A 14,747-nucleotide genomic window follows, 5' to 3' on the forward strand; every position below is an offset into this window, starting at 1 on the left:
GCTTATGTATTTTTAAATTTGTTTTAAAAAGGAAATTATTGAATTTAAATTATGAATTTTTTAAATAAGGACATTTAGAAAATGACTTTTCTGATACTCTGGATTTTTATGATTACTTATGAATTTACATTCAAAGTATGTTCAAATTTTAATTGAAGAGGTATATGTTAAAATAAATTTTAGCTGTGAAATTGTATATTTGGCTTAAACTCTTGAATTTTCTCCTAGATTAAATGTTTCAGTTAGTGTTTCTCAGAAGTAGATTTATTTTCTATATAAGTCAACATCACAAATTACTTATTTTACAGCCATTTGTGTGATGTTTTGTTTAAGTAATTGCCCTACATTGATAAAACTAACAGTATGAACATGCACATTGACTTTTTCATTATAAAATATTTCCTATTATGGCAGAAAACAAAATTGTATATAAACAATTTTATATTTGTTTTTATTAGAAATATTTTTTTGTCTTATATCCCATGGATTTACCTGCAGCTTCTTTGGAATATCTAAATGAAGTCTTACCATGTACTCTGAGGTTTATAAACTTATTGATTCAAATACCTGTATCTTGTATTTTTACTTATTATTTCTCTCTACTAGATCATACTAATCCCACTAGCCCATTACTTGTGAAAACATCTGACCTTTCAGAAGAAAATAAGATAAATTCATCGGTGAAATTTGCTTCTGGAAATACTGTAGGTAAGTGAAAGACAGCATTACACCTTCCATTTGGAGTTTATGAAGTCTGGATTTAGAGACTGCATAATACTAATGTTAATACTATCTTCACTGAGTACATTAGAGAACAGCCAACCCTTGTAAACACCCGACCCTCTTTATGAATATCCTTTCTCCCGAAAATAAGACCTAGCCGGACAATCAGTTCTAATGTGCCTTTTGGAGCAAAAATTAATAGAAGACCCGGTATTATGTATCATATCATATCATATCATATCATACCCAGTCTTATATTACAGTAAAATAAGACCGGGTTTTCTATTAATTTTTGCTTCAAAAGTCTTATTAGAGTTGATTGTCCAACGAGGTCTTATTTTCGAGGAACATGGTAAGTGGTTGCCCATTGTCACTTGAACCTGCTTCAAGACAGATCTGTTTGCCATTGCTCTCAGCCAGATGCATTTCATTGGCTCCTTCCCATTAGCTCCTTTCTCTCTCTCACAAGAAATTGTATATATATATTCATTCATTCAGCCAATGTTAGTTGAATGTTATGTGCCAGGCTCTGTTCTAGACACTGGGGATTCAGCCGTAAACAAAACAAAACAAAAAAGCTCCTTTATAGAGCTTATATATAGAGGAAATAGGAGAAGAACGGGGGGAGGAAAGTTATATGCTAGGAGATAGTTAACACCCTGGATAAAAATAAAAACTTGGGAAGGGGAGAGGGAGTGACATTTTAAATTTGTTGGTCAGAGATGGCCTTACCAGAAGATAACATTTGAGTTAAAACTTGAAGGAGTGGAGGGATTCTGCTGTGTGTATATCTGAAGGAAGGACATTTTAGGTGCAGGAATAGCAAACGTGAAACCCTGATTAGGAACTATGCCTTACTTGCTGGGAACAGCAAGCAAACACCTAGAATAGAACTAGTTAGCAAATTTGGCAGGCAGAGGTAGAAAGTGGTAGAATAGTAACCCAGGAGCAGGGTAAGGCTGACTTTTACTGACTGAGGTAAAAAACCATTAGAAAGTTTTGAATGGAGAAGTGACATGGTCTGACCTTCATTTTTTAAACAGGATCGCTCTGGCTGCTATATACTGGTAACAGGCCAGAAGCAAGAATCCACACAGGGAACGACCACTTAGGAGACAGTTAAAATCCAGGCAAGAGAAGATGATGGCTTGGACTGGGGTGGTAGCAGTAGAAATGCTGAGAAGTGGTCAGATTCTAGCTATATTTTATAGGAAGAGAACACAGGATTTGCTTTCCTATGTGACACAGGATGTGAGACAGAGAGAGAGGAAGGAGGGTCATGGGGGATTTCAAGGAATTTTGGCCTGAGCAACTGGGAATTGAGGAAAACTGTGATAGGTCTAGGTTTGTGGGGGGAGAATACCGTTCAGGTTTGGACATCTTAAGTTTGAAATGCCTAATGGGACATCCAGATGGAAAAATGTTAGCTCTAGAATCATTCTTGTATCAATTAAATAATTCAGTGATTTGACAAGAAAAAGGAAAGGGATATTTAGAAATGAAACGAAACCAAATAATCAGTCTCTTCAATTTATAACTCTTGAAAGTATGTAGTTGTATTCCTTCGTATTGTCCCTAGAATTTCTATTTTAAAATTTCTTTATTATGTCACAACCATTAGTCTATTTCTGGGATTCTCTGCTCCTTCATAAGACTTTGAGGAAATCGAAAGTGATACTTCCTCAGGTTCCACAAAATTGGGAACATCCATCTAATTTCAACAATTTTATTATTGTCTAAGCACATTTTATTCCCTTGGGAAACTTTTAATTTTTCACAATTTTTAAATGTTTTATTTAAAATATTTCAAATTTTTTAAAAATGACAAAAGTAATTTTTCATTACAAAAGTAATTCATGCTTATTGTTGAAATGTAGTAAAATAAGAAAAATTTTCGTAATTATTTCACAAATGACCATGATTAATATTCGTTGTCAGTCTTAATCTTCTTTCTGTGCATATGCTATATTTTTGTATAAAATGAAATTGTAATATATGTGCTGTTTGTGACCTCCTTCCATATAACTTATTTTGAGTATTTCTCTTGTTAAATATTAATTTTTCTAGATTGTAACTTTCTGTACGCATACCATGTGTTCCCGAAAATAAGACCTAGCTAGACCATCAGCTCTAATGCATCTTTTGGAGCAAAAATTAATATAAGACCCGGTGTGATGTGATGTGATGTGAGGTGAGGTGATACCTGGTCTTATATATATTGTATAAGACCCGGCATTATAGTATGTTATGTTATATGGTATGGCATTGTATTGTATTGTATTATATTGTATTGTATCTGGTCTTATATTAAAATAAGACTGGATCTTTTATTAATTTTTACTCTAAAAGATGCATTATAGCTAATGGTCCAGCTATGTCTTATTTTCGGGGAAACACAGTAGTATTTTGTTGTATAAATAGGCCATGATTTATTTGATTTATATTTAATTTTTTGCAGTTAATAGTGGGATGAACACATTAGTCCATCTTTGAATATCACTGATTTGAAACAGTCATTCCATTATATTTGGGGCATATGGAATAAAAGTGAAAAAAATGATTATTATTAATTAGGATATATTCCATTTATCAGCAGATGATTACAGTAGTTCAGACTCTTTTGCTTCAGACCCAGAACAGATCGGGAGCAATGTAACTCATCAAAGGTCAGTATTTATGTCAAAAATCATATTAAAATATCTTGTTACATTTTAATATTTAAAATTATTTAGGACCAAGTATAAATACCGTGTTTCCCCCAAAATAAAACCTAACCGGAAAATAAGCCCTAGCATGATTTTTCAGGAGGACATCCTCTGAACATAAGCCCTAATGCGTTTTTTGGAGCAAAACTTAATACAAGACCTGGTCATATTTTCAGGGAAACATGGTAGGTATTTTTTTCTATTTAATTATTCACTTCTCTGAAGGCTATTAGGTTACCTGTTGATGTATGTAAAGGGAAGTGATTTTGATTCTTTCCAACTTTAATAGGAAAACAAATTGTCTTCATGGTATTCTGTGGAAGGTTTAAGAAGGGCTGATAACTTCTGGCAGTAGCAGTTTTAATACAGTCCTTTTTGTAGGTAAACAGTGAGTCTATTTAAGTAAAAATCTGCAGGTTTCCTTTTATAGCGTTAGGGCAAGTACCAAAAGAATTGTATTTTAAAATGCCATTCAGAATTACAGCCCAGTGTTGAGCTTTCTACCCACCCTGAAGATCTGCGTTTCATATAACTTTTCAGGCACAAACAAAAAGGTGTGGGATAGGGTGAGGGTGGCAAGGGATTTGTCTGCAAGGGTTTTACCATCCACAAAAAGCTTGTGCAGGACAGAAGCATCTTTCTCCTCTCACTTGTTATGCGTGATGAGGATCCTTTTGCCACACACCTGGAGGTTATAGAGAGAGACTAGTAATAATAGAAACGCCAGAGCTCACAGAGAGTCAAAAGCCTGCTTCCTCCTATTCTTCCTGTTCCTTAGATTCTCAGTCTTCGTGGATTTTATTCTGCTTTTTATCGCTGTCAGTGAGGATCAGATTGCCAGAGTCCAGGAGACTCTTTTCAGAATATAGAAAATCTGGGTGGCTAGTAAGAGCGTCTCTAGGGTGAGGTGAGTGTGAGCCTCGTCACCTCTAAAACAGAATGGCCTGTGGTAACACAGAACAGGGAACTCAAATAGTTTGAGCCAGATTACAAACTCCAAACTTTAAATAAGTTGAAAGCTAACCATATCTGAAAGAAGAGTTTCTCTTTTTTGAAAATAATTATTTCCGACTAAGATTACCTTTAATTGAATGGGAAAACATTACACTAGTTTTGCAGTCTACCTTCAATTTTTGTTAATAGCTAACTTTCTTTTCAAATTTTTTGAAATTTTATTTAATATATAATTATACTTTATTAAAAAGATTATTTGCCACATTAAATAACCACTTGTTCAGTACACATCATAAATAGTACTGTATTCATTATAATACTTGTATAACTACTTGAAAATGTTATGCCGATAATATCCTTTGCTGCTTAGCCAAGTTTGAATGCTTAAAAAGCAAAAAGCTCCAATGTCAGTAATATGACCAATTGTAATGGGGTGAATTTTGCAGGTCTCATTCGGGACCGTCACCAGATAACACTGCTCCACCACCTCCCCCTCCAAGGCCACAGCCCTCTCATTCTAGGTCGTCGTCTTTAGATCTCAATCGGACCTTCACAGTCACCACAGGTAGGAGTTAGAGAGAACCATACATGTATTAGCATCTGATTTTAAAGTTAGTTAAAAACACATTTTATTTTCTCGTAATATGTCTTATATTTATCTGAAGAAAAAAAATGAATTTAAAGGATATCAGATGAGAGGGAATTTGTTTTCCTAATGTCTATATAAAATGTTTTTGAATTCAAATAGTTAAAGATGGGCACCTGAGAGATGCCATAAGAGAATTTAAAAGAACGATGTGGCGATATTCATGAGGGATAGCCAGTAGGTCTTACGTTAGCTGACAAAGGAGAGATGAGTCATAGCTTACTCCACGGTTTTAATTTTTATGTAACTGGTCATTGTTATTATGTGATCAAAATAGAAAAATTAGAACAGTGGGTGATAATGTCCTGTTTAGACAATATGAGTTTGGAATAATAAGGAAAAGGAGAAATAATAGGCCACTGAACTTGTGAGTTTAGAAAGATTGATGTATTATTTGAGAATATTTACCTAGAAATGATAGAGTGAAATATTAATTAAAAGAGAAATCTTGGAAATCCTCATATTTAATAGCTAAAGAACAGTCAGAAATATGGGAAGAAAACCAAGAATGCATGGTATTATGGAAATGGGGGAGCATGTCAAGAGTGCCTTGTTCAGTAGAACAAGAGAAATGAGGGCTGAGAAAAAGGCCATGAAATTTGGCCATTAGGTCACATGTAGGCAGTCACATAAGATAATCTATGCCTTCTTCTACTTACCAAACATTCTTAGAAGTCTGTATTACTGGCTCATATTCTTTCAACCTGTTCCAGTAGCAAAGGAATTACATAGTTACTAAAAAGAAGACTTGTGTGTTTATGCAGGACAACAACAGGCTGGAGTTGTTGCCCATCCTCCTGCAGTGCCTCCAAGACCACAGCCCTCCCAGGTAATTCTGAGCATCAGCCATTGCGGTCTTCAGGATCAGTTAGTCTGTTAAGTATTTGATTCTATTCTAGAATTATTTCGAAGATTGGGAATTACCTCATTGTCATTCTTAATGAGCATTTAATTCAGGGAAGATAAGTCTTATTTTGGAAGATTATTCCCATAATGATTTGAATTATTTTTTGAAAGAAGCTTAAAAGTAAACCAAAAGATAACATCTTGACAAAGGATGATTTAGTGGAAAGAACAATGGATTGGGAGATAGGAGATGTCCCTTTATGTCCTGGATCTAGTGGTGACTCAGAGTGACCTCACTGCATCTGTCTGGATGTGTTACTGCATCAGTAAAGGATGTGTTAGATCACCTCCGCGTCCCTGCCAGGGTGAAATTGTTTTGATCTGCACAAAACTGTTTGTTCCAGGGTAGATTATGGATTATAGCTGTTAGTTTTATGTGACTAACTGACTACCTTTTACATAAATGAATTTGGTTGATTTTTTTTTCTGAGTTAGATTTGTAAAGTGAAGTTGGGTATAAACTTCACTTATTAAAAGATGGTTTCTTAATCAAAAAAAAGATACTGAAATTTGAATATTCCAGTATTTATTGTATCTAAAGTACCAGCAAAAATACTCTTGCTGTGGTTAAGCTATGAAACCCAATGAGTTTGTCTCTTGACTCCAGAAACATCAAGTGGGGAAGACAAACCTGTAAACAACAATGATAATACAGTAGATGTATTTATGAAATGCTTTGCAACACCTTTACTAGCTAGTGAAGTCAGGGATCACATTGAAAACGTGTAAATAAAATGAAGGAAGTGAGACCTAAACAGAGACTTGAAAGATAAGGTAGTATTTCTTTAGGAGAGGGCATTCCAGCCAGACTTGGAATGGCATCCACAAAGCCATAGAGAGCTGAGGGAAGTCTGGCATATTCTTCAAGGGAAAACAAATTAGTTCAGTACAACTGGAATGATGGGAAAGGAAACTAAAGAGGTGGAGAGGGCACAGAGCATCTCCTATATCATTCTAATAAAGACAAGAGTTTTTCGTAAAGGACATGGATAAAGTTTAAAAGGTAAGCAGGGAAAAGACTTCAGATTTATTCCTGTAGCATCGTGTACTTGGTCAAACAACTTCTCACAGTCTGTTTTAATTTCCTTGTTAACTTCTCTCTCATCCTGCAGTGGACTGTCAGCTTAATTAGGGCATGGAACTTATTTATTTTGTTCACTGTTATACCCATAGTGCTTGACCAAAAGTAAATATTCAATAAATATATTTTTCAGTTGAAGATTTTAGAAGGATTGGTCTGGCAAAGGAGTGGAAGACAAGCTTAAAGGAAGGGCACTGAAGTGTTGGAAGAATAGAGCACTGTTTTTCACCCTTTAAAAATAACAACCTTTTTAAAAACATAATGAAGCAATTTTTAAAATAACTTGTTTAAAGAACAGACTATTGTGTGGTAGCCCATTTACGAAAAAAATAGATCCAAGTAGAGAATCAGAGAATAGGGCCAGACCCTCCCCTCTCCTTACACACTTTTTTGCAGTAAGAATTTTGTAAAAGTATCTTTTTTATTGAGGGTTTGTCGGGTTTGTCATTTTAATTTTTTTGAGTGTCTTGGTGTTTCATTTATGGTTTTTTTTTAAAGCTAAATGTTACTGGAGCTCACCTCCCCGAATTTACAGATAATAAAACAACATGTTTAAAATCATATTTTCAAAGCAAGAGAGGCTACTTTGTGACATTGACGCAACAATAAGATGTTTGTTCCAGGCTCCTGGTCCCGTTGCGCATCGCCCAGTGGATGCCGATGGCCTGATAACTCACACTAGTACCTCACCTCAGCAGATACCAGAACAACCAAACTTTGCAGATTTCAGCCAATTTGAAGTATTTGCTGCATCAAACGTAAATGAAGAACAAGATGATGAAGCTGAGAAACATTCAGAGGCCTTGCCGGTCAGTTAAGCCCTTACCTAATTTTCTGGGGGGAATCTCTTTTCATATCGTGCATAGCCTGTATGTAAACAGTAATCCCTAAAAGAGCAGATATTAGAGGGGACATCACATCAGTGAGCAAAACATCTGCTGCCGCTGCTTTTAGATAATTTATATTCCCTAGTTCAGTGCTTTTCAGTTTTTTCCCGGGCCTCAGACACCTGCTGTTTGCAGTGTAATGCTTAATAAGAATCAGAATGTGTGTGGGAGTAGCGTTGTGTGAAAAGACACAACCATCTGGTCCTGGCTAAAACATTGCTCTGGGCGTTGTATCTGAATGCTAAGCATCTGATTGTGTGATTTGGTGAAGATTTCCATGCAGCAACAGGCTGTGGTTACCATAGCTACTACACTCTGTATGAGAGTAAGTCACTGTAGTTAGACAGACGTACGGACTACAGGATGTCAAAATGTCATGTTGGCAGACTTCGTTCTAGGAGACTCTGTGTAGTCCTGGCGGCAAGAACTTCTCTAGTGATCCCTGACCTCACTAAACATGGAGGGGGAATCGGAGGGACCCGAGAAATTCTAAAATCGCGGTTCTGATTGTCTCAACCTATATCGAACCTTTCTGACAGATCCAGAAATCCATGTTTATTTGACTGGCATAATTTAGACAAAGGTTTCTTATAGATCTGACCCATGGAAAACTTTCTCCTAGCCACTTCTTCAGACTTTTAACTTTCTACCTCGCATGGGGCCGCTAAGGGTGTGCACTGCACCTCCAGGAAGGCCGGGAAGGCCCTGAGGGGAGTCCAGGTTGCACAGTCCCCTGGGTGGATGCGCCCCTTCTCCCAACCACAGGAACTTCCCAGACTGCTAGGGTGCATCCTCAGCGGCCCCCCGAACCCCTAACACCCGCAGGTCTATTCCCTTCCCTCCTCTCTGCCATTCAGTAGTCGGGAGTGGTCCTTTTACAGGGTTTTCTCAGATTCCTTCTCATCCCCATCTCAGATTCCTTATTGTCAGAATGAATATTTTCTTAACATTTTATTCTGATTCTTAACATATATTTATGCATAACTGTATATTTTATATAATTAGTAATAACATATTCATCTCTAGGTTGAAAAAGCTTCTGATCCTGCAAGTTCTCTTCGAGTTGCCAAAACAGATAGTAAAACTGAAGAAAAGACAGCTGCTAGTGCCCCTGCCAATGTGGTATGCTAAGTCTTCTACAGTAGTGATCGTTTGTACATATGGAAAGTTATATGGGGTCATTTATACTGTAAGTTGTTAAAGATGAGGAAAATAATAGAAATAAAGTTAGGGATCAACTAACCCATCCCACTGCCTTTAACTAATATATTTAGTCTGGCTCAGAACAAGACCTGCCTATTAAAATTTCTAGTAGATGATTGTCTATATTAGTGTATGCCATGGGTTCTCAAAATGTATGTGGTATTACAGTCTTGCAAGTACATAAAGTAGAACTTGCCTTATTGGTCAAATTCAGTTTTTTGTAAGTAGAATAGGGAAAAATTATCAACCCTCTAAGGTTAATGTTATACTCTGTACTCTTTTTCTTTAACTGTTTTAGGGATAATTTTTTCTCTAACATTTTATGAAAATTTCAAAACGTGGAAAAGTTCAAAGAATTTTGCATTTTACATCAATAAACCCATACCTTGATTTTACCATTAATATTTTACTATACTTTCTTTATCACATATCTATCTGTATCAGTCTTATCTGTTGTTTGCATTTGCAAGTAAATTATAGATATCGGTACATTTTCCCCTTGAGAGAAAAATTTGGGTAATTTCTTTTTTTCTATTTTCACTTAGACATTCCTAATAGTTACTAAAATAGCATGTTGCTGAAAGTGCTTAAATTGTACTTTCTGGACACTATTTTTTACATTAGTAGTTCTACAATGGTTTTTAATAGTTAATTTTATTTTTGTCAGTTCATGGCAACAAATTAAAAATAACACTTAACCCAAGAGATGGCAGTTAAGTCTTCTTTTCATTTATTAACAGGTCCGATCAGATTATGATAAATACCAAAATACAGTATCTGATCCTGTTGAAGGCAAATTCAGTTTCCAACAAAATGTCCACTTATTTTCAAGAGTTAAAATGATTGTGCATCTTAGTGAAGGGTTTCTAAAGAATTACTTAGCTTTTTACTTCTTTACAAATTGCTCTAATCATTAAGATGATGTATTTTAGTATTTTTGAGTAGAACTTCTATGGTGATCATGGCTGCATCTTTCTGGAGACTCCCTTTTATATTTATCAAACAGGTATATATTGAGCATGTATCATGACCATGTTAATCTGTTAATATTGAGCCAGATTCGGGCTGCAGGTAGCTGATGTTACTCTTTAAATAAATTGTCTAGTAGTAAGGACATTCACAATTGTGATGTCAACTAGGGACGTCCTTTCCTGTTGTAACTTAAGTTAGCTGTTGCTACAAATTATAAATTGTTTTAAAGTAGGACAAGTGACTTTTAATTTTTGGAGAGTGAGTGGCTTACGGAAAGCAAGTGATGTGGGCAGAGTGCTAAATCACCATGAATGTCTTCAAGAAATGCTCATTGTTGATGGAGATCTTGTCTTCCAGAGCAAAGGTACGACACCTCTTGCTCCCCCTCCTAAACCTGTTCGAAGAAGATTAAAATCAGAAGATGAATTAAGGCCAGAAGCTGATGAACATACACAGAAGACAGGCGTCTTAGCTGCTGTTCTTGCATCACAGCCTTCTATTCCTAGGTAATCAAAGCTATTCCTAAACACGTTTAATTACTAGGAACAAAGAGTACAGCAATTAAAAATATCAAATGGAAAGAAATTGCAGTCAGACTAGTTGTTTAGTTGAACAAAGGTTCTTAGCTGTTGCTCTTGGAGAGTTTTCTCATTTATGGGTAGGCAGAATATTCTTCCCACTTTTTTTCTTCTGTTATTAAGTTCAATTCCAATTTCATTTTAATACCCTATTGCAAACCCTGGGGCAGACTTAAAAATTTAATAATGTAGAGTAACACTGATATTTTAACTGCAGTTGGTATAAACCAGGAATCGACAGACTAGGGCTCATGGGCCAAATTCAGCCCATGGCCTGTTTTTGTAAGTTTCAGGAGCAATGGCTTTTATATTTTTGTAAAAAAGAGAAGAGAATGAGAAAAAGGGAGAAAAAAGAAACAAAAAATAATATGCAGCAGAAACTGTGTGGCCTCAAAGCATAAAATATTTATTTACTTCCTGGCTGTTTACAGAAAATGTTTGCCAATGCCTGCTCTAGACTAACTTAAACTCAGGTGATTCTACAGAAGAAGAAGAATTAAAACAATAACAACAGTAATGAAGCTTCTGAACCTTAGATACTTTTGATTGACCCTTAAAACTGAACAAGTGAGATTAAGCTATGCTAAAAGTAAAAGATGCTCCCTCTGCTTTCTAGTTGAGAGAGAGAGATCCGGGTAGAAGGGAGAGAATTTAAAGAAATGAAGGTCATTGTTTTTCTTTTCTTTTCTTTTTTTTTTTTTGCCCTCTTTATCTTCTCAGGTCTGTTGGGAAAGATAAGAAAGCTATTCAGGCATCAATTAGACGCAATAAGGAAACCAACACAGTTTTGGCCAGATTGAATAGTGAACTGCAGCAACAATTAAAGGTAACGTAGTTTATGGATATTTGGTTAGTTCCATGGATGGAGAGCATCTCAGACTTGAACTGGAACTTAGAGGTGATCCAGCAGTTCTTACGCTTGTGTGAAACTTTCCGTGTCACAAGACAAATGTGTATCTAAAACACTTTATATGCCTTTGAATTTTTTAATATTAAAAGGAATGTTTATACTCAGTTCTGATATGATTGCCTTATCCTACATATATGAAAGACACTCATGTTCCTTACCTTTCATAGTAAAACGCAAGAGAAGAAATATTGTGACCTCCGGTACCTCTGAGATCACATACATGGCTATGTATCTATACTCTACTTAATTCTAAGATGATTTGAGAGTGTTGTCGACTTATCAAAGATAACTCAGATTCTATTGAAGGGACTTAAACAGGTCTAAAGAAGAAGAGGGATAGGGGCAAGTTAGATCATCTTGCATATGGAAAAGACAAGTCTTAAATAGAAGTTGTGCCTATGGCCATTGTGTACTCCTGTCATCTATACTTGAGGAATGGATTTGTTTTTCTTACTTACACTCTAGCCATGATTTCTATTAATCCCTATGAGTAAAAATTAACAGCTAGAATCACTGTTGGTTCAACACTATTAAACATTCATGTTTTAGAAAACTAGTGGTTTTCACACCTTAATGTGAATACAATTAATCTGGGGTCATGTTAAATGCAAATTCTGATTCATATTAGGTATGGAGTGGAACCGGAAAATTCTGCATTTCTGGTAAGCTTCCAGGAGTTAGAAATGCTGCTGGATTGTTGGCCCTACTTTGAGTAGCAAGGTTGTAAACCACAAAGAAAAGTGTCTGTGGAAATGTAAAATGAGTAGAGATCATTCCCATAACATTTTGTTCATATCCCTCATCCAGCATTTATCACACTGTCCTGGAATTATTATCTATGGCACATGGGTCTTTGTCCTACTAAATTGAACTCATTGAGGGTAAATCACAATCATTTCTGTGTAGGGTTACCATGTAATTTATTGTCCAAACCAAGATACTTTTGAGTAAAAAGAGGAACGGATGTGTTAATACTTAGTCCAGGACATCAGAGGTAAACTGGAACTGGCCTAGATAAACTTGTAACTGTTTTCTCTCTGTCCTCCAAACCTAGCATCTGTAAGTCTTTAGGGTTCCCAGACCCAATTCCAATGTTGGGAGTGGGCCCCCCCATCCCAACAAACAATTCTCAGACATCAGCAGAGTGTCCGAGAATTCAACTCAGTTCTGACACTGTCTACCTAGAGATAGCTTTAGATTCCACAGGTTCAGAGTTCAGTCTACAAGGCTGTCCCCTACCGCACATATACACTCTTCAGATGCCATCCGCAAGCTCAGGCTCTTACCTGTGCTTCTGACCAACTGGCTGTAAATCAGAGGTTCCTACGACCCCCTCCTTGGGTTTGATTAATTTGCTAAAAAGGTTCACAGAACTCAGAGAAATATGTTGCTTACCGCATCACTGGTTTATAAGAGGTTATAATTCAGGAACAGTGAGATGAGCAGATGCATAGGGCAAGGTACGTGGGAAGGGACGCGGAGCTTCCATGCTCTGTCCAGGATACCACTTTCCCCACGTTGCCACATGTTCACCAGTCTCCAAATCCTGTGCTTTGGGGTTTTTCCGAAGCTTCCTTGCATAGACATGCTTGATTCAGTCATTGGCTATTGATTCAACGTCTAGCCTCTCTCCCCTCCCTGAGGTGGGGGGATGGGACTGAACATTCCAACCCTCTAATCACTTGGTTGGTCCTTCTGACAACCAGCCTCCATCCTTAGGTGCTTCCAGAAGTCATTTCATTGACATATGAAAGACCCTGCCTGGAAATTCCTAGGGGTTTTGGAGCTATGAGCCAGGAATTGGGAAGAAGACCAAATGTGCAGGAGAACTATAATTTTGGTCATCTGAATGACCAAGTATATATTTCTTATAAATCACAATCTCACGTTATTAAGCATTTGATAACTGTCTGTGGAATAAATGATATTCTTGTATAACTCTGATCAAAGAAAATACAGCTGTTCTATGATTATAAATTTGGTCAGTTTTAAAGGAAGAATGTAAAACTAAGGACAAGCTTGCTAGTACCATACTGAAGATGAAAATTTTGTTAATGCATGTTTTTCTGAAGAACTAAAGAAAACCATAGAAACATGTATATAGGAGCTATTTTTAAAATCACTTTTCTCACTATTTCTGAGAACAGAAAATGGGAAGTATGGTACCAAATAGAAAGTATGGTACCAAATAGGTTAAAGCATGATAGAGAAAAAGGAAAGTAGATAAATCAGAATTTGCTGGCTATCTGAAAAGACTGCTCAAACACTGATAAGAAATTCGTTTTGTAAAATAAACTTATTCTTTGTGACACTGAAACTCAAAATAAGGTTCAGGAGTTGGCTGTGACCAGATGTAATCACCAGGAGAAAGAATCTGTGTTAACTGACTCATCTACTGCAGGGGGTATGCGTCATATAAAATTCATGCATTAATAGCTATTATTTGCAAATATTGGCTTTTCTAATAAGTAAACAAAAACATTTTATTACCCTGATTTATATAATAAGAAAAATATTTTAATAGCATATTTTAGTATTCCATACATGTAAAGCAATTGCACTTCTAAAGTGAGCTATGTTTTTAAAATATGAACATCTGTCCCTTTGTCATCTTAACAAATTTAAACTTTTCTTGATGCAGAGTTGTTAGATGTGCCTTCATTTTTATATACTTTGAAACATAACTTGACTTTGCATCTTTTTCAGGATGTTCTTGAGGAGAGAATTTCCCTGGAAGTTCAACTGGAACAACTTCGACCATTCTCTCACCTCTAAGCCAATTGCCGTTAACTGTGAACATACCCATTTTTAAGCAGTTTTGGAGACCCAAACATTCAGCTCACTGCTTAATTCAACATTAAATTTTATGATTCTGTTTTGCCCTATGTGTTCACCATTGTATTTAAGTATCTTTTATTTTTTAATTTCAACAATAAAAGGGTCAGGATGACTTTTTCTGGAGGGTATATTGCGTTTGTTACCATAACCCAACCTTGTTATTCCAATCATCAGGAATACATAACATTGCTCTATTAGACTTAGGTGGCCAAAACTTCACACTGATCTGATACACAGAAGGGGCTTCTCTTTATATCTCAAGCACAACTCAGAAATATTTGCAGGAAACAAAATTAAGTAAACCAAATTTGTCTTTTAGATTAAATGTTTTACATAAAGCATCT

At 36.0% G+C, this 14,747-nt stretch overlaps 1 protein-coding gene across 7 annotated transcripts in view; it reads left to right on the plus strand.

Moving 5' to 3' along the window:
- REPS1 (RALBP1 associated Eps domain containing 1) overlaps window positions 1-14,526 on the plus strand; it is a 79,778-nt gene extending 65,252 nt beyond the window's left edge. For 5 of the 7 annotated variants that reach the window (XM_081045329.1, XM_081045325.1, XM_081045326.1 and 2 more), the window contains 9 exons: window positions 607-708; window positions 3,317-3,389; window positions 4,829-4,947; window positions 5,793-5,857; window positions 7,639-7,824; window positions 8,929-9,024; window positions 10,435-10,583; window positions 11,376-11,481; window positions 14,272-14,526. In XM_081045329.1, the coding sequence (XP_080901455.1) occupies window positions 607-708; window positions 3,317-3,389; window positions 4,829-4,947; window positions 5,793-5,857; window positions 7,639-7,824; window positions 8,929-9,024; window positions 10,435-10,583; window positions 11,376-11,481; window positions 14,272-14,340 (965 nt within the window). In that variant the 3' untranslated portion in view covers window positions 14,341-14,526. The remainder of the gene's footprint in view (window positions 1-606; window positions 709-3,316; window positions 3,390-4,828; window positions 4,948-5,792; window positions 5,858-7,638; window positions 7,825-8,928; window positions 9,025-10,434; window positions 10,584-11,375; window positions 11,482-14,271) is intronic. The other 2 variants (XM_081045327.1, XM_081045330.1) reach the window with 1 other exon arrangement.
- The last annotated feature ends 221 nt before the right edge of the window (window positions 14,527-14,747 follow it).

Source organism: Rhinolophus hipposideros (assembly GCF_964194185.1).
Source record: "Rhinolophus hipposideros genome assembly, chromosome: 3".
Lineage (NCBI taxonomy): Eukaryota > Metazoa > Chordata > Mammalia > Chiroptera > Rhinolophidae > Rhinolophus > Rhinolophus hipposideros.